Here is a 22979-nt window from a genome sequence, read left to right on the forward strand (position 1 = left end):
TTTTAAATGTTTTACACATTTATTAAGCAAGTAATGGCAGCTGTCCAAGGAACGCTGTAATTCTAGATGTCATTAATTCTAAGCATGCATTGGCATTGTGTTGCAGGTTAGCCTTGCATGAAATGATTAATACCATATTTACTTGACTATAAGGTGAGGATTCCCCCCCTCCCCTTATCAGCATGGGGGAAAAAGCTCCTCATCTTACATCTGTCTACAAGGAAAGCTCATTAAATACATTATCTATCATTATATTCCTGCCAAAAACAGCACGTTCTCAGTAATGGAAACCAATTATGAAGTTGATTAAATGGAGCCCACACTGAGCATGACTACAAAATACACTGTCCGTATTAGACAAGCATACTGACTTTTTTTTTTTTTTTTTTAATTGTGTCTTGGGCCAAATCAGTTCTGAATTATATTGACTGAGCAAAAGTCAATTGTTCAGGTTTGTGTAGCAAACAACATATCACAAGGATAACCTGTTTGAATAGAGTATATGGTAGATTTAATGGAGAATCCTAGATTTTCATGGTTTCCACAATATCCACAAAACTGTAAATTAAGTAGGTCCCTAATCATGCATAGTTGGTACTATATATAAGTAGGTACAAAAGTGCTGCTTGGAAATGTGCTTATGAAGTACCTGTGATAAAACTTGCAGCAGCTTCAAAAAAGGTAAAATACATGCATTCTATATGAAATAAATTACTATATACTGTACATGTGTCAAAGTTAGTCTTCTCAAATTTTGGTACTGGGAGTGATCATAAACTCCATTCAACTGGAGGACCTTGTGGCAACATGGCAGGGTTACTTCTAGCAGGGTAGCTCCTATAAAATACCACAATGTTGCAACCCCTGGAGAAAGGGGAGTATAGGGCACCTCAAAGCCCTGGCCCCACACTGCCTTGTGGGTGCTCCTTGGTTGAGGAAAGACTAAGGGACATCACCCTGACAGAAACATGCCCTCGCTGAGGCGTTAGGCAGTCAGCAGTTCTTATCTATTACTCTCTGGCAGAAGCTACAACCATCAAAGCACTGAATGTCTGGAATGGCTCTGGCCTTTGGATTCTGTCTCAATGGTCTAACGGGTGGGGGTAAGTCTTGGGCAGCCTCCAATCCTTTATACTCTTGCCTATGTGGGTACACCAAAGGTCTTCAAAGGGCTTGGTGTGATGGCCGTAGACCTCTTGCATGTATACCATGATACAGAGGATCAGTGGTTGCCTACTACTTTTCAAATCTTCCCTTTACTTCCCTGTACTCAGGGAGAGTAGGGTCTGACAGTAGTGAATTGGGGGAATGGGGATGGACAGGGACTGGAAGGGGCTAAAGGGGAATAAGCTGGATGTGAAAAGGGGGCCACCTGATCCCTCCAGATGTATTTTCCATGCTGTAACAGTGGGAGGGGGACAAATTCAACGCAAACCTACAATCATTAGATTCTATATCTGTAAAGTTATAACAAATTAATTAATTTTCCATATATAGACTGTAATTATTTGGGGGGGGACATCTTATATTCAGTGTCATCTTCTATTAGAATAAATATGGTAAGTCAGCTTTAAAACAGAATGCCAACACAACACTAAAAAGTTCATTTATGTGCGTTAACAAAAAAGTATTAATGGCTGCTTGCAGACGTTAAAAAAAGACAAATCGGTGCTTTACTTTAAATTCTGCGTACTCTTCAGCACATGCCCAGAATAGGCAGCATGTTAGTTGGACCCGGCTTCCCTGATGTCTGCATAGATTGGGTGCTTTAGTGGGGCTTTTGGGGTGCTTTTATCTAATAACTGATTGAATCAGCTTCAGCCAAAAGCACCAAAAAGCCCCACTGAAGCGCTCAATCCCTACAGGTCCTGCAGAGGTGGGTTGCAGTTACATACTGCTTCTTCCGGTAAAGAGTGGTTTTTCGTTTTTTGGGGTTTTTTTTAAATGTTTGCAAGAAGCCAACATTTCCAGAGTCTATTTTATTCAGCATCATTTTATTCCTCAGTCTTACACCCTGTAGCTGTGCATACACCACAACTGAGCAGCTAAACAAATGTTAGTATTTTCCTCCTACTTCCTTGTATTTAACTAGATGAGCAACAGCACTGATGTCACTCCTGAAATTCAAGGCTCCAACCTGAGCCAGGAAACCCTTGTGTTGGCACTTATCAGCAACGTCTTAAGAACACTTTAACCAACAGAAAAAAAATTAAAAATAATTAAAGAGCTTTAAACAGTTACCTTATCCTTTTATCCTCAACTTTTTTCAGATACTCATCTCTCTTCAATACGCCCATTATCATCTCCCTCTCATGCTCCAGCAAAAATGATAAATTGATGATCTCTAAGTTTTTGGACATGATTCTTCAATGGTTTTTGTTTTGTTGTTTTTTTTTTAATAGTTGAGTTTTCTAAACAATAAAATGTTTTGCTGTAAGTTCAAAGGCACGTTTGTGACAAAGGTCCCAGATTTACAAAATCAACTGATATCCTGACAGGAAGATCTCCATTAAATTAACCGGAGGTCAAAAGCATGTAGCTAAGTTGTCCAGCTATATGAGAGAGAAAAATTTCTGTTGCGTTTTCTTTAAGAAATTCAGGTTGTCTATTGCATTTTTGCTGGTATTCTTTGACATGCTGCAGGCCTCTGGACCACATTCACAGGTCGTGTGGGATTTAACCTTTTGATACAACTATATTCTGAATCCACATAAGAGCTGCATATTTAGATTCAAACTCTCTGAAAAAAAGAAAAAAAGAGAAAGTATTAACATTATTCAGGACTTCTGTAAAAAGGCTAAATGAAATAATGGTTCAAGAGCTATGAGAGAATTGAAGTATAGTCACTTGCAAACTATCAAACTGCTCCATGGGTCATCCACAGGCAGTACTTTCTCTTTGTTACTATTCATTTATGTTCAGACCTATGAAGAACAAGCTCCTGCATAGGCTCCCTTGTATAACTCCGTTTGCAACTACTCTCCTGTTGTGGAAGTTTTCATTTTGCTATCCTCCTTCAGTGTGTGCTTTTTTATTATATTAGATATACTGTAGCACATGAATTAACCGATTTCAGTCAGATTATTTGCAAAAAAAGTACCTAACAAGAGGAAGATTGAAAGAAACAGTCACCAAGGAGACATCTGCCTTTCCCAATAAATCAAAGCTATAAAAATCCTTTATATCCATCTGCAGGTACTAAAAACACAGGAACACTTCAGTTTGCATCATGTGGGGCACGACAAGATATAACAACATTTTGCTGCTTTTTTATCCCAAAAGTTTCATCCATCATTGCGCTAAACTGAGCAAAAGTTTTAACGAAAGAGGGTAAAGCCGATATAGGGTTTTATCTAAAAACAGAAACAAGTATTTTTACACATATGCATATAAATGTACTACATTTCTTCTCTCTCTCTCTCTCTCTCTCACACACACACACACACACACACACACACACACACACACACACACACACACACACAGCTTGTGTTGGGTAAGACTAAATCAACATTTACAAGTTTTGATGTTGGAAGAGGACAGATACAACTAAAACATGTGGCACTGATACAACGCTTGCTTCTTTCCTTCCTCATTCTTTCTTGCATAGTTACTTATGAAAGAAGGTCTTGCTTTTCCTGCATTTTAAAAATAAAGAAAAGGAAGGTTTTGATAATGATAAATGGCATAGAAATTTGAAGCAGGAAGAAATGGAAGTGGTACGGGCATTGATAGGCTCTGCTTGTGCATCCAGAGCAACGGCAGCCAGACACCAGTATCTTGAAGGGAATGGGAAGGGGTTTAATCCCCCCATTGCAGGCAGCAGCAGTGCAGGCACAGACATGGCGTTGGCTCTGTCCCATGCTGAAGATACCCTCAAGCAGGGCATGCGTTGCAACACCTGGGCCAAGTCCCTTGGAGGAGCAGCAAGTGGCACCTGATGCCAGTGCAGGTCTGGCCATGGAGAGGGGGTGGGGGCAAGGGACAGGGGATGTGACCTGGATGCAGGTGCGGAGTGGGGTGGGAGGGAGCCGGGGCTAATCACGGACCCTGACTCACTGCTCCCTCCTGCTGTGGGAACGCAGCCCAGATTGCGGTGGAGCTAGGGGGTGGGGGTCAGTGCCTGCCGCCTCCCACCTCTAGCCCTGCATGGGGGCTGTGGTTTGCAGGTGGACTGCAGCTGGAGCATGGCTCCCCATTCCCCTCCCTCTCCCAGCAGCAGTGGCAAAGCAAACTACCTGTGGCGGGTAGAGATGAGGCATCCATCACTTGGGGTGGGCCCACTCACTCTGCTGCCACTGCTGGGAGAGGGAGGGCTGCAGGGAGCTGCGCCCCAGCTACAGTCTGCCTGCAAACCATGGCCCCCATGTGGGGCTGGAGATGGGAGATGGAGGGCGCTACACCCTAGGGCTGTCCTAGCCCAAGCTGGGCTGCTGCTGCAGCAGGAGGCAGTGCTAAGGCAGGCTCTGTGATTAGCCCTGGCTCCCCCCCTACCCACCTCCATGCCTACAGCCAGGTCACATTCCCCCTCTCCCACCCCCTCCATGCAGCCGAACCAGCATCAGCATCGGGTGCCACACACCACTCCTCCAAGGATCTCGGCCCATGTGCTGTGGCATGGGCCCTGCCTGAGGTGATCTTCAGCATAGGACAGAGTCAGCATCATATCAGTGCCCATGACACTCCCCGCTTCCCCTCAGGCTACTGGCATCTGGCCACTGCAGACCTGAGTGCACAAGCAGAGCCTACCGGTGACCATGCCTCACACCCCCACAACAATGGGGGAGATTAAACCCCACTTTACCCTCAGGCTACTAGGGTCTAGCCATGCTCATGCTCCTGCTGCTGGAGCAGCAAGTGAGTGAGCAGGGATAGGGGAGCTGGGGACCCCTGGCAGGGGCTTTTTCCCTCCTCCCCCTCCACGCACACTCCATCTGGGGTCCCTGAAGGCCAGAGTGGGAATTTAAACCCCTCCCTAATCATACTCAGGCCTGTCAGGGTCTGGCCACACCCTCACCCAACTCAATGTCTCTCCAGCTGAGGACTCGCTCTAGCACCCCCCAGCTTCTGGCCTAAGTCACTGCAGGCAGGTGGCTGCATTTCAAGAACGAAAAATGAATGTCTATTCACTTGCAAATCGGTTCAATCTACACAAGTTAGGCTAACCTGCAAAGATTGAATCAATTCAAGCTCTGGCTTTTTGAATGTCTGTACCTAGCCCCAAAGGAAAGGCCACTTTAAGGAGTAAACCAGAGCTCTCCAGCTGGTGGCCTGCAAACTACAAGTAGCCCACAAAGGATTCATTCGTGGTCCCTTGGGCTCCCACTGAGACACTACTGCCTCCCCATTGCTCTGGCTGCAGTAGTAGACTGGTTCTTCAGACTTCCCTTCCTCCTTCAGATTCTTCTTCCTGCACCCACTCCAGGGGACAAGGCTGTGTGGAGCAGCCTGTGGTCCCAGGGGAGCCCATGGTCTGGGGCACCCATAAGACACCAGAAAGATGATGAGCCCATGGCTGGGGTGTCCACGTGCTCAGTGCAGTGTGAGGCATTCTCATGGCATACAGGGCCTGTGGCTCACACTGGTGTAGCCTGTGTGTTGTGCAGCCCCCAGCCAGTTAGAAGTTTGCAAGTATGTTTCTTCTAGCTTAGTTAGGAGTAAAGGAAGAAAATGCCACACTTCAGGAGACTTGAGGAGAACCTTATTTTTACTGGCTTCTATTACTACAGGGATTTCTTTACAACCTCTATCCAGGAGTATCTCAAAAAAGAAGTCCCTGAGCTGTGCACAATGCCCTACACACACTTTTTTCACTTAAAGCAATTCATTTGTAACATTAAGACCACATTTTAAAGGATCAAACTTCTGTAAAAAATAGGGATCTTCATAATACTTAACAATAATGAAAATAATATGATGTTCCTTTTTACAGGTGAAGAAAGTTGGGTAAAAGGTTAAGTGACAGGCTCAGGGTATATAGCATGCCAGTGGCTAAGTGAAAAATAGAATTCAGGACTATTGAACTTCTACCTCTATTTATCCCTTTTGAAACATGGAAAGCAAATATCTGAGCCACGGAACATTGCGACAGGTCCAGGTCCCAGGGGCAGTTAAGATGCCCCCTGGTGGTCACATAATTCCAGCCCCTGTTCCAACTCTATAGAGGTCCTCACCTCCTCTACTTGTCTGCCACACCTTGGATATTATTAGGGGTACACTATATAAAGATTTTTTGGGTTGATACTGATGGCTGATTATAAATGAGCCATATTGACTAATACTGATCTGATTGCTGATGTGCAGCCCGGCAGCTTTAAGAGCAGTGTTGGGCTAGTAAGTCTGTTGGGGGAAGGGGTGGAGGAAAGGGACATGGGGGCGGGGTAGATCAAAGCCCCCACAGTGAGGGAAGTGTCACAACCCAATTAAGTAGTGCCCATGTCACAAACAAGTAAAACCATTCAAAACAGTTTTTTTCTGCACTAGGTTAACTAAGGGTTAACAATAATGATAGTAACCGCTTTTTTGCTGCACATGTCAAAAAGAAATTTATAACTGCGACACTAACAGAGATAGAACTTAGCCTTCTGTGCTGTACATAAATCATTATAACTGGTCAGAAAAAACAGGGAGTAACCCTATGATAACACCCTAGCGAAAACCGCTAGATAATTGGCGATTCTAATTAAATTTATGACGTGGCAAAAAGCAATTGGCTATTACACAAATAAAACCCATCTTCACTTCCGTGAAGAACGGGAGACCTCCGCACACACACCTAAAAAACCTCTGAACGTATGCGTGAGAATAACTGACAAATTGATCGCTTGTCAGTCTCCCCCGTCTCGACCTTATCAGACGTAAATCAATGACCTGCCGGCCCGATTTTTTCTCCATTTATCTGCCCGACCAACGAACTCTTATGCAGACCGACCTATGACCTACGAACCTTAAGCTGCAACTAACCAAGTATCTCTGACCTCCGCTATTCACCACCTTGACGGCGTGAGTAAATAATCTTGCTTTGCAACTGATAAGCGTCCGCCTAATTAATTCCACTCCAAGCGTCGCAAGTACCCGCCTGACGGCCTTCTAAGGCCCCGGACCCTTATCTGTCCGGGTGGGAGTCAGGGAGAGCTGCTGGCCGGCTGCCCTGGGTCCCGACAGGAAGGAGCAGGGCTGGGGCAGGGGCAGACACTGCCCAGCAGGGGCAGGGCACAGGACAGAGCCACAAGCAGCTTATCTGGGGAGGCATGGGGTGGAGGGTGTGGCTTCCGCCACTGTGCACAACCCAAGGGGAGGCATGGGGGGCATGTGAACCCAAACTGCACTTGGGGTGAGGTCAGGCTGCTGCTATAGGCTGGGGCCAGGGGTGGCACTGGGCTCCTCCTAGCAGGGAACTGGGCTGGGGCTGCGCTCAGAGCAGGTAAGGTTATGGGGGCTACGGCCAATTCTGGGGTGGCCACAGCTTACTCCATAGCCCTGCTCCCAGCACATCTCTGGCACGGCCCCCTTCCCAGGAACATCCTGGTGCCACCCCTGGCCCCAGCCTGCAACAGCAGCCTGCCCTCACCCAGCACACGGATTTGGGGGGGGGAAATGTCCCCCATGCCTCCCCCAGGGGTGTGCGCAACAGTAGGAGCCAACCCCCCCTCCATGCCCCCCCAAATGAGCTGCTCACCACTCCATCCTGCACCCTGACTTGGCTGTGCAATGCCTGCCCCTGCCCCAGCCCCACTGCTTCCCCCACTGTGGGGACCTCAATCTGTCCCCCCACCCCCATGCCCCTCCTCCCCAACAGACTTACTAGCTAGATGCTGCTCTCCAAGCTGCCAGGCTGGCCATGTGCATGCTGCAGCTGGGCACATGCATGTGGCATTTATCAGTGACATTATCAGTCACATCAGCCAAAAAAAGCCTATTGCTGATAATGTTGATTTTCCTTATATCAGTGCCAATCTGATATGGACCAATGTATCAGTGTACCTCTAATTATTATTTATTAGGAAGGAGGCTGCCTGAGGGTCTTAGAGCGAGCCTACCATTGCTCATGTGTCAGGCTTCAGCCTTATTGCTGCACCCCACTAGGAGCTCTGGGACTTCCAAAACCACCCCTACGGTCCTGCCCAAACCTCCACTACACTGAAACCAAACATCTAAGACAAGCTCTTCTGGCTATAACAAAACTCCTGCCCAACCCTGGGTCTTAATCAGCTGCTAGCCCCCAGCTTCCCTAGCTGTCTCTGGACCTACCACACTCCCAGTTTACTTCTGAGTTGCCGGCACCTCTGGAGAGCTCTTTCCTGCACAGCCTCCATGGCCAGACTTCCTGCCCTGGTTCTGGGGCTGCCTTATCTCTCTCCCAGGGCCCTTTGCCCTTCCAGTCAGCTGGGTTGTTTACAGGTGCCTACTAATTAATCTCACTTGTTGGTCTCTATAGCAACCCAGTCCCAGCTGCACCCTGCCTGTCCTGGAGGGCTCCAGCCTAGGCTGTTTCCCTCATAAAGTGACAGAGCATCCCAGGCTGTCTGTCACAAGCATATGTTAAAAATAGAGCACTATCTAGATCAGGGGTTCCCAAACAGGGGTAAGCATACCCCTGGGGGTACACAAGACATCTCTGGGGGGTATGCCGGAGAAATTGTGTAAGGGCTGATTTAATTTTTATTATAATAATAATTGGCATTTAAGAGGTTAAATATAAAAAAAATATGCTGGTAGGGGTATGTAGGCAGCTGGTAAATCTGGAAGGGGGTATACACTAAGAAAAAGTTTGGGAACCTCTGGTTTAGGTGGAAGATACCATAACTAACTAAAATGCATTGGTAGTATGAGTACCTCAATTAGCATTCCCATGTCTCCAGCCCCCAATTTTTTAAAATAATTATTTCTTAAAAGAAAAAAAACCCCCACAAAGGCCTTAACTAAGCCTATTGCACTCTACAGAAAGAATCACAATGGAAGAAGAATAAATGCACTGTTTGCACTATTATTCCTACGACCACAGCTCACAGGTAATCATACAGTATTCCTACAAATGGCTGTAACACTTCTGCACAATGGGTATGGAGAATCTGGTTGAGAGAGATAATGTTACACAGAAACTCTCTTGAAGCATTTCAGGCAGTGCTTTCACTTTATGACTGCCCCTCCTTTCAGATTTTTTTCCAAGTGTTATTCTAAAGAATCTTGTATTCCTAGTGTATAAAAGGAAAAGCTAAAAAACAAAAACACTAGTAGCTAAGCATATTATTAGCATTCACAGGATTGTACTTTATTACCAATGTCTTAATCAAGCCTGACTTCTGTTCCAATACACACACACTTTTACTAAATATGAAAAAAAATTATTTGCAAAGTGAGTGTCCCTTTACTGGAAACAATTAGCTCTGGAAAGCCCAGTTAAATCATTCTAAATCTAATTTAAATCAGTTTACAGACTGGTGAATAGAAACATATTAAATACTATATGCTCTATATCATGGAAGATTACTCTATATGATTCAAAAGAAAGTTACACATCAACACAGATGATGAGATCAAAGTTATATTAGACAGGATGGACAGTTGCTTAGAAAGAGCGTAAACCCATAGGCTTCGATTAGAAGCCAACTACTGTTTGACAGGTCAGATTCTATCACACCACAGGAAAGTTATTCCTTTATGTAGGGGTTTAGGTTGTAGCCGTGTTGGTCTAAGGATATAGGCAGACAAGGTTCCTTGGGTGAATTTGATATCTTTTATTAGACCAACCCAAATGGGTGGAGAATAGTTATTAAGCAAGCTTTCGGGTTCAAAAACCCTTCGTCAAGCTAAGGACGCTGCAGCAGTTGCTGCGTGCTCTTCCTGGATGGAATGAATGTAGTTTCTTATACCACAGCATCCTAGCTGGCTACTGTGAGAAACAATACAACAGACTAGTCAGAGCTCTGGTTTGATCCAACATGACAATGTTTTATGTTGCGAGTGACTACTTGCACCATAACTTTGTAAATTAACTGCATCTATACTGGGGTAGGCAAAATACAGCCCACAGGCCGGATCTGGCCCATAAGGCAATTCTATCCAGCCCATGGGGCCCCTAAAACATTTAGAAAATTAATATTTATCTGCTGTTGGTTCCTGTCCAAAATGACAGGAACCAAGGGCAGTAGGACCCAGGGGAAGCCTGGCAGGCTCCCACAACAGCAGGGCCCACCAGCCCCATCCCCCTTGGCTGGAAATCCCAGCAGGGGCTTCTGGCCTGGGAGCACATGGTGCCCCTCGCAGGAACCTTAGGTAAGGGGGGGGGGGGGGAGAAGGGCAAGGGGAAACCCCGGCAGGGAAGGGGCGCAGGGGGGTGAAGCGGCCCCTTGCTTGCACCATAGCCGACACCCTGTGCCTGCTCCAGACAGCCCATGCGGTCTGTGAGCGGCTGCAGCAGGGAGCATCAGCCACGGGGTGGGCCAGGGGACACTTTTCCCTGCGCTCAGCACCAGCTTCATCCCTGCCAGTGAGCAGGGGGTTGGGGCTGTGCACTGCCCCCTGCCTGTACTGCGGGGCTGGGGGGCACTGAGAGTGAGTGGACAGGGAGCCAGCGGGAGCACAAGGCCCAGACCAGTGTCCCAGGGCCAGTGCCGGCGGGGCCCAGAGCAGTGTGGGAGGAGCATGGGGTCCCAGCCAACACGGGCTATATGGAGCCAGGTCAGCTCCCTCCACTCCCTGCTGATGCAGCCCAGCTCCACAGATCCCTGCCAGCCTGCGCCCCGCTTTGGGCCCCACTGGTGCTGGCCCTGGGCCATTGGTCCCAAGACATTGGGACATTGGTCCCAAGATGGTGACCAGGGGGCAGGGCACCTGTCAAGGGGCAGGGCTGCCCATGCAGCCCTTGACAGCCTGCCAAATTGGGTAAGTGGCCCTCCGCCTGAAATCACTGCCCGCCCCTAATCTATACCCTGCATAAAAACCATTGTAGCTTTGTTTGTGGAGGCAATAGAAAATAAATAGATTTGCAATAACAAGCATAGTCTTAAATATTTACCTCATGGGCAGCTAAACATAATTAATGCATATTATACATATTTTTTAAAAGTTAATTTAAAGTTTATTTTTTAAGCAAAACCTACAATCATTGCAAAAAAGTAAAATTTCCACTCCTTGAAATTGCATTCTGAGTTTTTAAATCAAAATTGTCTAGGAAAAAAGCTTCCAGTCACTCATTCATGCAAAAATTTCATTGATTTCAACAGCAGTTTTGCCCATGTAACTACTGCAGGATTTGGTTCCTAAGATTATATTGCCAAGATTTTTACTGAAAAATTATTCTTATGCTCTAATTTTATGCTATGTTACAGTGTAGAGTGCAGCAAGACACACTCTATGGACCCAAGCTTCATCTAGTCTCTGCTTTTTTCATGTACTTCTCCACTGGCAGACAAGAGCAATGTGGAAAAACAGACTCCACAGAGAGGGAACCTCTTCTCAACAGCCTCCATTACCCAGGAAATCCCCTTCCCCCCCAATATTTTATTCTTCTTTGCATGGCTACTTAAGATTAGCAATAGTTCTTTGGCTGGAGAAATAATATGAGAAAATTCTCAATTGAATAACCCTGCTGTTGACAGAAAACTAAGCTAAGTTTACCATGCCGGAAACCTATAATTCCACCGCATTCATTCCAACTATTACCAATTACATCATCACACGCACAGAAAATCATCAACTACTTTATAACAACTAAAGAACAATCCCAGAAGACAGTATTTTTTAGCTCCCGTATATTTTGGGCCAGTAGTTTGGGGGTGACTGGGGCAGCAGCCCTGAGCACCCACTTGGGGGGCAGGGAAAGGGCACAAAAATAGAAGCTGCTGCAGCTATCACCTACTTGCATCACCGCTGGCAGCAGCCTGGCAACTATCCCTGGCCCATGCATGGCCACTAGTGCCTCAAGGCACAGAGCTGCCTTGTTATGCCTCTGCGGTGGACATTTCTGTTGTATGTTTGTTTAATGAACAGAATGATAGGAGGATCAACAGCAGCAGAACACAAAGCCACATTGCTAGTTAGCAGTGTAATACTACTTCTAGGAAAACACCACTTAATGCTTCCTCGTTTTTAAGAGCTGCTGACAGTGAATCATTAAGGACTAGGCCTGTGTTTCACATTTTGATAGAAATTCCAAATAGAAATAAGCCTCCAAAGCAGGGTTTGGTCCTCCTCCTCTTCCATTCCTTTGTTTCTACCTCTTGCACTAAAAAGCCAGGAGTCAATGAGTTAGTATCAGGTGACTCTCAATGAATCTCCGAGCCCACATGGATAAAATGGACAGTTTTTGGAAGCGATAGAAGGAAGATCTGAAGTCTTGTGAGGTTTTATTAGGCAATCGTATGGCTGGTTTTTGGGGTGTGGTCCTAAATCACAAAGTGAGATACATGAAAGGATTCAGTGTGCCCCACAGAACAGGATTGTTTTTTCCCTACCTATTGTCCGTTGTACAGAGGCTCTGTTTCATGGACCAGTATCCTAGGGTAGTACTGGTCTACCCTAGGATACTGAGGCACTGGAAGAAAGAAGGTAGAACCAGCAGCAACAGCAATAGAACAGCCAACTAGGAAGCTATAAGCTCTTTCAATTTTTTTTCCCTAAAGAAGGCAGAGGGAAGAAATAACAGTTTTACTGATTAACCTTGGTGTGCTGAAAGGGCCACCTCCACTCCTACCACCTGTCCCTTCTGCAAGGAAGTAAGCACTGTAATAAAAAAAAAATGTTTTTTAAATTGGGCACCACTTGATTCACAAACGTTATAGAAAGATGCCTCAAGTCTAATGCCAGGTGCACCTTGAATTTGAAAAGTTTGAGAACCGCTGAATTAGAGGAATTCAGTTTTAGCATAGTTTTCCAAAAAAATAAATAAATAAAATAATGGAAGCAACAAACTTGAATGTTTTAATATGGTGCCCATTGAGTTATGGAAAGATAGGCTGACAGGACTCAAATGTTGTTACAGAAGAAATCAGAGCATTTGATATCTGGATTCATGTTTTCTGGAACACAGGTTCTTCTGTTTTAAGGCTGTACTTGAAGGAGGATGTTTCAGTACAAACTCTTGGTAGTAATTAAAACTTCTTGCAAAGCAGCACCAATACTTTATGCAAAAACTTCAGTACATGCTACATGTTCTATATAGGTACAGCATGTGTCCACAGAGATCATCTGAGGAGAGGCAGTTGCTCATGCCCTATAAACGAAAAACAGCTTGCAAGTCTGATAAGGGCTTTTTAAAAAAGGCAGCACTAGAGCAGAGTGAATCTGCTCTTCCTGTTTGCTAGTTGTGCAGCTGTTATCTGTGTTTCTGTCTCCCAGTTTTACCAGCAGAATAACGAACAGAAATATAGCACATAGGAAACTGCAGCCTATTGAGAGCTCTGAATGAAAACTAATGCTACAGGCAAAGGCATGAATGGGGTAATTTGTTGAAATTTTAGGCAAATTATAAGTCAACCCAGGTGCTGCAAACCCCTGAATATGCCACTGTGCATATCCACATACATCAAAAGCCATCAGCAATCTCATCTGTATTCCAGCCTCTATTATGCAGAATCCCCCACATTTTGGGTAGCACACTCCCCAGATGCTAGCGAAATATAGGAATAGAATAGAGCAGGCCTATCCAAGTTTAAGCAGCTGGAAGCTGCCACCCCCCCCCAGCCAAGGTACACCAATGGGGGCTGTGGACCCCACAGGCTGCACACCAGGCACATGCATAAGCAGGCACCCCTCATCCCTTTGCACTGCATCTAAGCACTCCCCCACCACTGCTCTGCACACACAGGAGCAGGCACACCTGCCCATTACCCCCATGCACAGCAGCCTGCATCACATTCAGCTCCCAAGCTCCCCCATGGCACCACACCACCCTGGTGCTCCAGGCTGCTGATTCACTCAGCACCCTCGGCTGCACTGTGCCCTGCCTAGTCTTGCCCTGCTTCCTGCTGCTAGTTCAGGTATAGAAGATAGCCAAGGGAGGGGTAGCCCCAAGACCCTAGCTACTTTTGCAGCCACAGGAAGGTACAGCAGCAGCCAGGTGGGAACTGAGGGGCCACCTTTGGTCTGTAAACCACCAGTTGGACAGCCCTGGAATAAAGAATGGAGTTATAGGTTAGATTAGCTCTTCTCCGTTTTTCTGCTGCTACTATTAAACTGCTTGTTGCGGAGTACTATAGTACTCCACTTCCACACCACTGTGATTATTTAGGCAGGAGTCTGAGTTTGCAATGATTTTGTGATTCAGTGTCACAGGCTGTATTTTTGTTGTGCACAATATCATAAACTCATGTGTTCAAATCTAAAAGGCAGTGCCTGCACTTTAGCCAAGTCCACATTCCAAAAATGTTGACGATACAATACCATCAATAAGTGGTGTTATTTTTCACATTACTGTATTCGTCAAAGTCTTAGATTCAGTTATATCAGGAAAGTGCTGTTACTGGTTTAGTTCTCCATTTTGTTTGGGGAAATAACATATCCTATATTGGAAAAGCACTCTTTGCCTATTTAAGGTCTGTCTACACCAGGAAGGTTTGCTAGTAAAGATAACCTTAGTAAAGCAAAGGCTTGTTTAGCCAATTTGGTTTATTAGAAAAGCATCAGGGATCTTTTTGACCTCCTCCCCTCCCTTATTATGGATTAATTTTTCATTATAATCTAACCTGGTATCTTTGACCCTACCATACTAAGTACCCCAATTCATGTGTGTGTGTTCTGGAAACTGTAGCAGTCTGTACACCTCAAATCTGTGCACTAAGAATAACAGAGAACTGAAGATGACATTAGTTATTTCCCTAAAAAGCATATCCTATCTATATCTACCCTTTTTAGGAAATCTGTTTCTTTCTCAGTCCACGTCAATATACAATCCTACGTATGAGAGAGGACTGTCACGGTCATTTCTAATAAATTCCAACAAAACATAAAGAGTAGACATCATACAAAGAACTTTGATACATATAACTCTTACCTGGTTCAGAGTGTAACGGCTGGCTCACATCTTTTTCTGTTCTAGCTATGCCATACAACATTCTTTAGCTAGAATAATATTCAGGAACTAGAAAAACCAGCCTCACTTCTTCCAACAATCTAGTTAAATATCTGAACAGTGTACACACCCAGTTGTGCAAAGTTATATTTAGCAGCAGGTACTGAAGCACCAGGAAATGCCAGTGGCACTAACCCATTGAGTGTTGAAAGGAACGAGAAGTAGCTCTTCCTTTAAGAACTCTGGCAAATTCTGAAATGAGAATTTCAAAGTACCTGCCATTCAGAGAATAATTACTAACTTGTTTGAACAGAGCCTGTGCTAGTAGCATGCAAATTACTGATTGCAATTTCTAGTTGTTAGCTTATTACAAATTCACAATAATTATTCCTTCTTTTTCCAAGAGACTGAAAGTGAACTTTGAGTCCTCTAAACGTAGTGTAGAGAGGAAATCCAAAATTGATAAGTAAACGAAAAAAAATCATGTACTAATCTGGCAATAACTGTCAGTAACATTATTTGAAATAGTTTTAAAAGCAACTACTGTCACTCATATTAACATTACAGTATTAGCATGAAAAAAGCTCATAAACAAACATGGAAGCATCTGATTTTTTTAAATAAGTTTTTCTACTAAATTTAGGCACAGCAAGTTGTATCAGCATGTTTCAGTTCACAATAATCAGAGATTCATATCATTGATAAATCATTTCATTGATTAAATAAGAGCAACAACTTGGAAGTCATTCTTTTAGGTCAGGAATAATGCCAGGTTTCTTGTACTCTCTTGGCAAAGATCTTTCCTTACCTAAAAAACTTACTCTTTCTCCAATCAGTGCCAAGTCCTCAGAGCTGAATTTATTACATAAGTATATGAACCTGTGCTAGAACCAAATGTTCTAACAGTAATACTGAATGCTGGAAGAATTAAACACAGTATGCCAATGTTAATCAGTCCTAATAGCCATCTCATTTTAAAGTTGGAACTGACAGGCAGTAAGGTCAAGTGACATGCCCAACACCCATGTTAATGAGATGTGGGACTAGAATTTAGCTCTTGGTACCTAGCCAGCATTTCACTAGACTATATTGTACTCTATCAGAACCTGCTCAGGTGCTTAACTTTGAACTCTCATTACTCCAAGGTTTTCAAGGGTTCCACTAGAAACACACACACACACACACACACACACACAGAGTCCATTTTTTTTTAATTTTCTAGTGAAAAATCCAGACGTATTCAGTTCCAAAAAATTATCACACACCCATTTCACATGCATTTGACTCTGTTACTATTGGTTGACAGTGCTATTTAAGGAAAAATAGAATTTAGGTGTCAGTTCCTGTTCCAATTACTGTTTATCAATTTTAAGATATACAGGACCAGAAAGACTATGCAAGACTGGGTCCTCAACATCTCCAGGAGTTAGGAGTGTTAGAGGTGGCACACAACCCCTTTATTAGCAAGTGTGTTCTATCAGACACTGAAGACAGTGCAGCAAAATCAAACACAAGTCCAGACTCATAGATGTCCCACTGAAATAAGCTATGCCTGACATAAGCTTGGTCTTTAAAAAAAAAAAATCAAACTGTAGTCTCAAGACTTATATACATAGCAGCCAAGTCTCACCAATCTGATTGCCTTCTATGACAAAGTGTCTGGTTCTGTGGATGTGGGGGGAATGGTGTATGTGGTATACCTTGATTTTAGCAAGGCTCCCACAACAGTGGGAGATACAGTCTCCCACAACATTCTCACAGACAAGGTAAGGAAGTACAGGCTGGATGAATGGACTGTAAGGTGGATAGAAAACTGGCTGAAGCACCATGCTCAGAGGGTAGTAATCAATAGTTCAATGTCTATTTGGCAGTTGATATCAAGTGGAGTGCCTCAGAAGTCTGTCCTGGGGCTGGTTTTGTTCAATGTCTTCATCAACGACCTGGAAGATGGCATAGAGTGCACCCTCAGTTAGTTTGCAGATGACACGAAACTGGGAGAAGTAGTAGATACATCGGAGAGTAGGGCTAGGATTCAGTGTGACCTAGACAAATTGGAGGTTTGGGCCAAAAGAAATCTCATGAGAATCAACAAGGACAAGTGTAAAGTCCTGTACTTAGGGTGGAACAATCCCATGCACCGATACAGGCTGGGGACTGACTGGCTGCGCAGCAGCTCTGCAGAAAAGGTCCTGGGGGTTACAGTGGGCAATAAGCTAAATATGAGCCAACAGTGTGCCCTTGTTGCCAAGAAGGCTAATGGCACACTGGGCTACACTGGTAGGAGTGTTGCCAGCAGATCAAGGGAAGTGATTATTTTCTTCTATTCAGTGCTGGTGAGGCCATGTCTGGAGAATTGTGTTCAGTTTTGGAGCCCTCACTGCAGAAAGAATGGATAAACTGGAGAAAGTCCAGCAGAGGGCAACAAAAATGGTGTGGGGGTTGGGGGACATGACTTTTGAGCAGAGGTTGAGAGAACTGGGCTTATTTAGTCTAGAGAAGAGGAGACAGAGGGGATTTAATAGCAGCCTTCAACTATCTGAAGCGGGGGTTGAAAGAGAACAGAGCTAGACTGTGCACAGTGGTGGCAGATGACAGAACAAGAAACAAGGGTCTCAAGTTGCAGCAAGGGAAGTTCAGGTTAGATATTAGGAAAATTTTTCTCACTAGGAGGGTAGTAAAGCACTGGAACAGGATACCCAGAGAGGTGGTAGAATCTCCATCCTTGGAGGTTTTCAAGACCCGGCTAGACAAATCTTTGGCTAGGAAGATCCAGTTGGGGATGGTCCTGCTTTGAGCAGGGAGTTGCATTAAATGACCTCCTGAGGTCCCTTTCAACCCTAATTTTCTATGATTCTATGATAACTGAGTAAACTTGCTTCATTTTACTTGTTGAACATTCCAGTTGAAATGCATGTCTTCATGCAAATGGAAATATATTTAATGCCATATGTAAAAGGGGGTTTCCCAGGGCAAGTTAGAAGTTGGCCTGCCCACCTGTTTCTGGGCTAACTGCCTGCCTCTCTCTTTTGCTATGCCTTGATGATACAAAATTATGGTGTTAATTAGGCGGGAGGCTGCCCATTTCCTGCCCTGATGCCAGGGGGTGCTATCTGCAGCTCCAAACCTTCCCTACACCACAGCCCATGCCTCACAGATGGCATCTAATTTCTTGATGTCTCTGGTTCCACACTGGGCCCCAAAACACTCCAGTCTGGACCCCAACTGGATCCTTCTCATCAGCAATCTACTTTGCCCTCATTCTGGGCTGCCTAGCTCCCTGCACTCTTCCCCCTCCAGGTGTGGCCCCCAGGGACCTTTGGCCACACAAGCCCTGGCCTCACCTACAAGGCCAGTCAGAACCACAGGCCCTTGGCTCTGGGCATCCCTCGCAGTGGGCCCCTGGCTCTTTTGACCCTTCTGGTCCTGACCCCAGCATTGACCAGCCAAGGGTGCCTCAAATGCCTTCTGAGCCCATACTCTCTAACACGGGTCCACCTTCTCGGGCCCTGCTATGGGCTTACCCACCCGGTTGGGGTGATGGGGTTATTAAGGCACCCCAAACTGCCTTTCATAGTTTCATAGTTGGTGGGGCTGGAAGAGACCTCAGCAGATCATCAAGTCCGACCCCCTGCCATGGCAGGAAAGAGTACTGGGGTCAAACGACCCCAGCAAGGTGTTCATCTAGCCTCCTCTTAAAGACCCCCAGGGTAGGAGCCAGCACCACTTCTCTTGGAAGTTGGTTCCAGATCCTAGCTGCCCTGACAATGAAGTAGTGCCTCCTGATATCTAGCGTGAATCTACCCTCTGTCAGCTTGTGACCGTTATTTCTAGGCACTCCTGGTAGTGCTCGGGAGAACAGGGACTCTCCCAATGCCTGCTGGTCCCCTCTGACTAGTTTGTAAATGGCCACTAGATCCCCCCTCAGCCTTCTCTTGTGGAGGCTGAACAGGTTCAGGTCCCTTAGCCTCTCCTCATAGGGTTTGCCCTGCTGCCCCCTGATCATTTGAGTGGCCCTCCTCTGGACCCTCTCCATATTGTCCACATCCCTTCTGAAGTGCGGCGCCCAGAACTGGATGCAGTACTCCAACTGCGGCCTGACCAGTGTTGCATAGAGAGGGAGGATCACCTCCTTGGACCTGCTTGAGATGTATCTGTGGATGCATGACAATGTATGGTTGGCCTTCCTGACCGCGTCCCCACATTGTCAGCCCATGTTCATTTTGGCATCAATAATGACTCAAAGATCCTTTTCTGCCTCTGCACTGACAAGAAGGGGGTTCCTCAGCCTGTAGGTATGCTGCTGGTTATTCCACCCCAGGTGCAGTACTTTGCACTTGTCAGTGTTGAAACCCATCCTGTTCTCATCTGCCCACCCCTATAACCTGTCCAGGTCTGATCGCAGCCTATTCCTCCCTTCTAGCATGCCCACTTCTCCCCACATCTTAGAGTCATCTGCGAATTTGAACAGGGTGCTTTTTACCCCCTTGTCCAAGTCGCTGATGAAGATGTTGAACAGTGAAGGCCCAAGGACTGAGCCCTGCGGAACCCCACTGCCCACATCCCTCCAGGTCAAAAATGACCCGTCCACCACCACTCTCTGGGTGTAGCCCTTTAGCCAGTTAGTGACCCATTTGACTGTGTAGGTGTCGACACCACAGTCCCCTAATTTTTTAATGAGAATGGGGTAAGAGACAGTGTCAAAGGCCTTCCTACAGTCCAGAAAGACTACTTCCACTGCTACACCTGTGTCTAAGGATTTTGTGACCTGGTCATAGAAGGCCACCAGGTTGGTCTGACAGGCCCTGCCTCTAATGAACCCATGTTGGTAGTCCCTAAGCATAACCTCCCCTGCTGGCCCCTTGCAGACATGCACCAGGATAATTCTCTCCAAAAGTTTACCCAGGGTCGAGGTAAGACTAACTGGCCTATAGTTTCCTGGGTCCTCCTTCCTCCCTTTTTTGAAAATGGGAACCACATTGGCCCTTTTCCAGTCACCAGGGTGGTAACTGACCTGGCATTTCCCAGGGGCTCCCACACCACTAGGAGCCCCACCAGGCCACCCATCCCCAGCAGGGTGCAGTTTTAGGTCATGCCCAGGACCAAGAGCCTTTTCCATCCCCATAGCCCCTGCCCATATACCTCCAAGCTGTTCCTGAGCCTCAGCTTCACCAGCTGATGTCTCTCTCACCGCTGCCAGCTGCAAACTGCTGCTTCACCCTATATATGTATCCAGAGTCTCAAAATGGCCACTGTACTCAAGCACCTGGGTGCTGTCTGCTCCAGCCTTTAAAGTGGCAGTCACCAACAGTGCTCTGCCACACACTTCAAATTTAAACAAAAAAACCCACTGGAAACAGATCAAAACCAAGAAATGAATAAGGAAAAATTGCTTCTACAGTGGCAAAAGAAAAGAAAGGAATATTTTTGGTATGTCATCCAAAAAGAAAAGGCACAGGACATGAGTAATCTCTATCTTATTTGCCTTACAGCACTTATTAGGATGGCATTTATAGAGATCTTCAGATTATCTTGCTATGTTTAAACCATGCCATACCTCAGCATGAAATAGAAAATGAAAGAACTTTAGTTCAGAAACAAAGGATTTTTAAGATTTAAAACAACAATGATGACTAGCTTTCACAAGCATTCTGTTCAGCAGCATATGGTGTATCGCAGGGATGCTCAACTCTAACCTACGGGCCAGATCCAGCCCCAAGTGCCATGCAATCCTGCCTGTGGAGCTCCCCAGGGGTCCAAAACTTTGGTGGCAGGGGAGCAGTGGTACTACTCTCCTACTGCAAAATTTCTGGAACTGTGGGGAACACTGAGCTCTGCATACTAAATTGGGCACCTGATCCTGGCACACAGGGCTGTCAGGGATAACACTGGGTCACAGGGCCTGACCCTGGCATGTGGGATATGAGCACAGCACATGGAGCTGGAAGAGGTGACATGGGCCTGATCCCAAGGCAGGGCCAAGGGGTGAGGGTTGCACCAGGCCTTTGGACCTGATCCTAGCATGAGGGGCCTGGAGGGGTGGCACTGGGCCCCAGGGTCTGATCCTGGGACCTAGGACTAGGAGAGGGCAGCACAGGGTGCCAGGACCTGATGCCAGAACACAAGTACCCAGGGACCAATTCTGGCATACAGGGACCAACTGAGGCTACCCAGGGCCCTATCTAGGCACATAGAGATGGATGGAGGCAGTGCAAAATCTGATTATGGTGTCCCCCAAAACTACTAGCAACCCCGATCCCTATTTTAATGTATGCAGATGATGCTGTCATACTGTCAAGAACTCCTATTGGATTACAGAGCAATTACAACTTTTGAGCATCTTTGTGGACAAAATAACTTAAAGATAAATTATGATACATTATTTTGGATTTATTGGAAAAGTCATTTGATGAAATATCCATGGAATATGGGGAGAACCAAACTTGAAGTTGTCCAAACCTATAGGTATTTGGGTGTATTATTCACAGTTTCTCCATCATGGAAACATCATATTCAGTCGGTTAAAACTAAGGCAGCCCAATCAGCTGTGGCTATAAAGAAATGTTATGAAACCACAGCAGGACGATCAGTTCAAGCTCCTATATCAGCATAGGAAGCCAAAGTTACCTCTCAAATCGTATATGGCACTGAAGTATGGGGTTATGCTGCTAGTAATGATGTAGACATACCTCAGAACAAGTTTTTTAGGGCTCTTCTGGCTCCTCCCTCAACTCCTACATCTTTTTTGAGAGTAGAGATGGGAATGGATTCTATTTTAACTAATATTATTATTAGAATGGTGGTTTAAAATCCTGCCCCTTTTACCACTTTGTCTGCTTAAATTATGCTACATAGAAAATATTAATAATCTCCCTTCTCTACAATCACCCTGGTTAGCTTTTCTTTCCCGCACTTTTGCACTTTCTGGGATGGGATACTATCTCTCAAATATAATGAAAGATTTTTCTCCCCCACAGAAATGGTTCGGGTTTTCCAGAGGATACGAGATATTGCCAGGCAGAATGATTTTGTACTGGCTAGGGCTACTTGTATTGCCCCTTTACATACTCTTTGGAAATTAGACTGGGGGGAAGAAAAGTTTTTACAGTTGGATCTCAATAATAAATGACGATCCTCTTTGACTAGACTCAGGACCACACAAATGTCCACAGCTGTTCTGGCTGGACATAGATTTTTCATTCCAAGGGCTAAAAGATGTTGCCCAGTCTGTCTAGGAGTTTTGGAAGATGCTATCCACTTATGTTTTAGAATGTTCTTTATATAATGACATAAGGAGAACCTATTTATTACCATTCTTGCAGAAATTGATACATTTTTCAAACAGAAGAGAAATTAATCTGGCTTTTACAGCAAGCAGATCTAAATTTAGTAAACCGTCTTGCAATTTTTGCTTATAAGACTGAGGCAATTAGAGTTAAATATCCTTTATTACTGATATAAGTGATAAATCTTAACATTATATTTGATTTTATTGTCTCAATTGTGGATCTCTGTACAACAGTATTATAGATTAATGTCTTGATTTACTACTATATTTACATTAATACTGTTTTTATGTTGGTGGGCTCTATTTTTAGTATAATATTTGTAGTTTGGTTACTTTGTTTGAACTTATTTATATTATTGTTATGTCATCTTTGGGAGCATTGCATTTAGCCAGAATCCTTAATACATTGAATTGAATTGAAATTGATTATGGTGTTTGTGATTCAATCTGGCCCACAGACCAAGCCCTTGTCAGTCATCCAGTCCATGGGGTCAAAAGCTTGAGCACCACTGGTATATCTCAGAAGTTAGAAATGCATCCTTTATTATCCTGTAAGTTTGATTATAGTACATAAGTTACCTTGAAATATACACAACAACCCTTCTCCAAGTTAAAATATATTTTTAAATGACCTTTCAGAGTTAGAATTCATTATTTGTTAATAACTGCTTTTGGACAGCAAGC

The 22979-nt window shown here is 45.0% G+C and overlaps 1 protein-coding gene and 1 long non-coding RNA gene across 3 annotated transcripts in view; one reads left to right on the forward strand and one right to left on the reverse strand.

Annotated features, from left to right (window-relative positions):
• SYTL5 (synaptotagmin like 5) overlaps positions 1–22979 on the reverse strand; it is a 167307-nt gene that overhangs the window by 99869 nt on the left and 44459 nt on the right. For both annotated transcript variants that reach the window (XM_059720811.1, XM_019486270.2), the window contains exon 2: positions 2242–2740. In XM_059720811.1, coding sequence (XP_059576794.1) covers positions 2242–2360 — 119 coding nt within the window. In that variant the 5' untranslated portion in view covers positions 2361–2740. The remainder of the gene's footprint in view (positions 1–2241; positions 2741–22979) is intronic.
• The window catches only part of LOC109282866 (uncharacterized), an 86607-nt gene that overhangs the window by 986 nt on the left and 62642 nt on the right, over positions 1–22979 (forward strand). The window lies entirely within an intron of this gene.

Source organism: Alligator mississippiensis, chromosome 1 (assembly GCF_030867095.1).
Source record: "Alligator mississippiensis isolate rAllMis1 chromosome 1, rAllMis1, whole genome shotgun sequence".
NCBI classification, from domain to species: domain Eukaryota; kingdom Metazoa; phylum Chordata; order Crocodylia; family Alligatoridae; genus Alligator; species Alligator mississippiensis.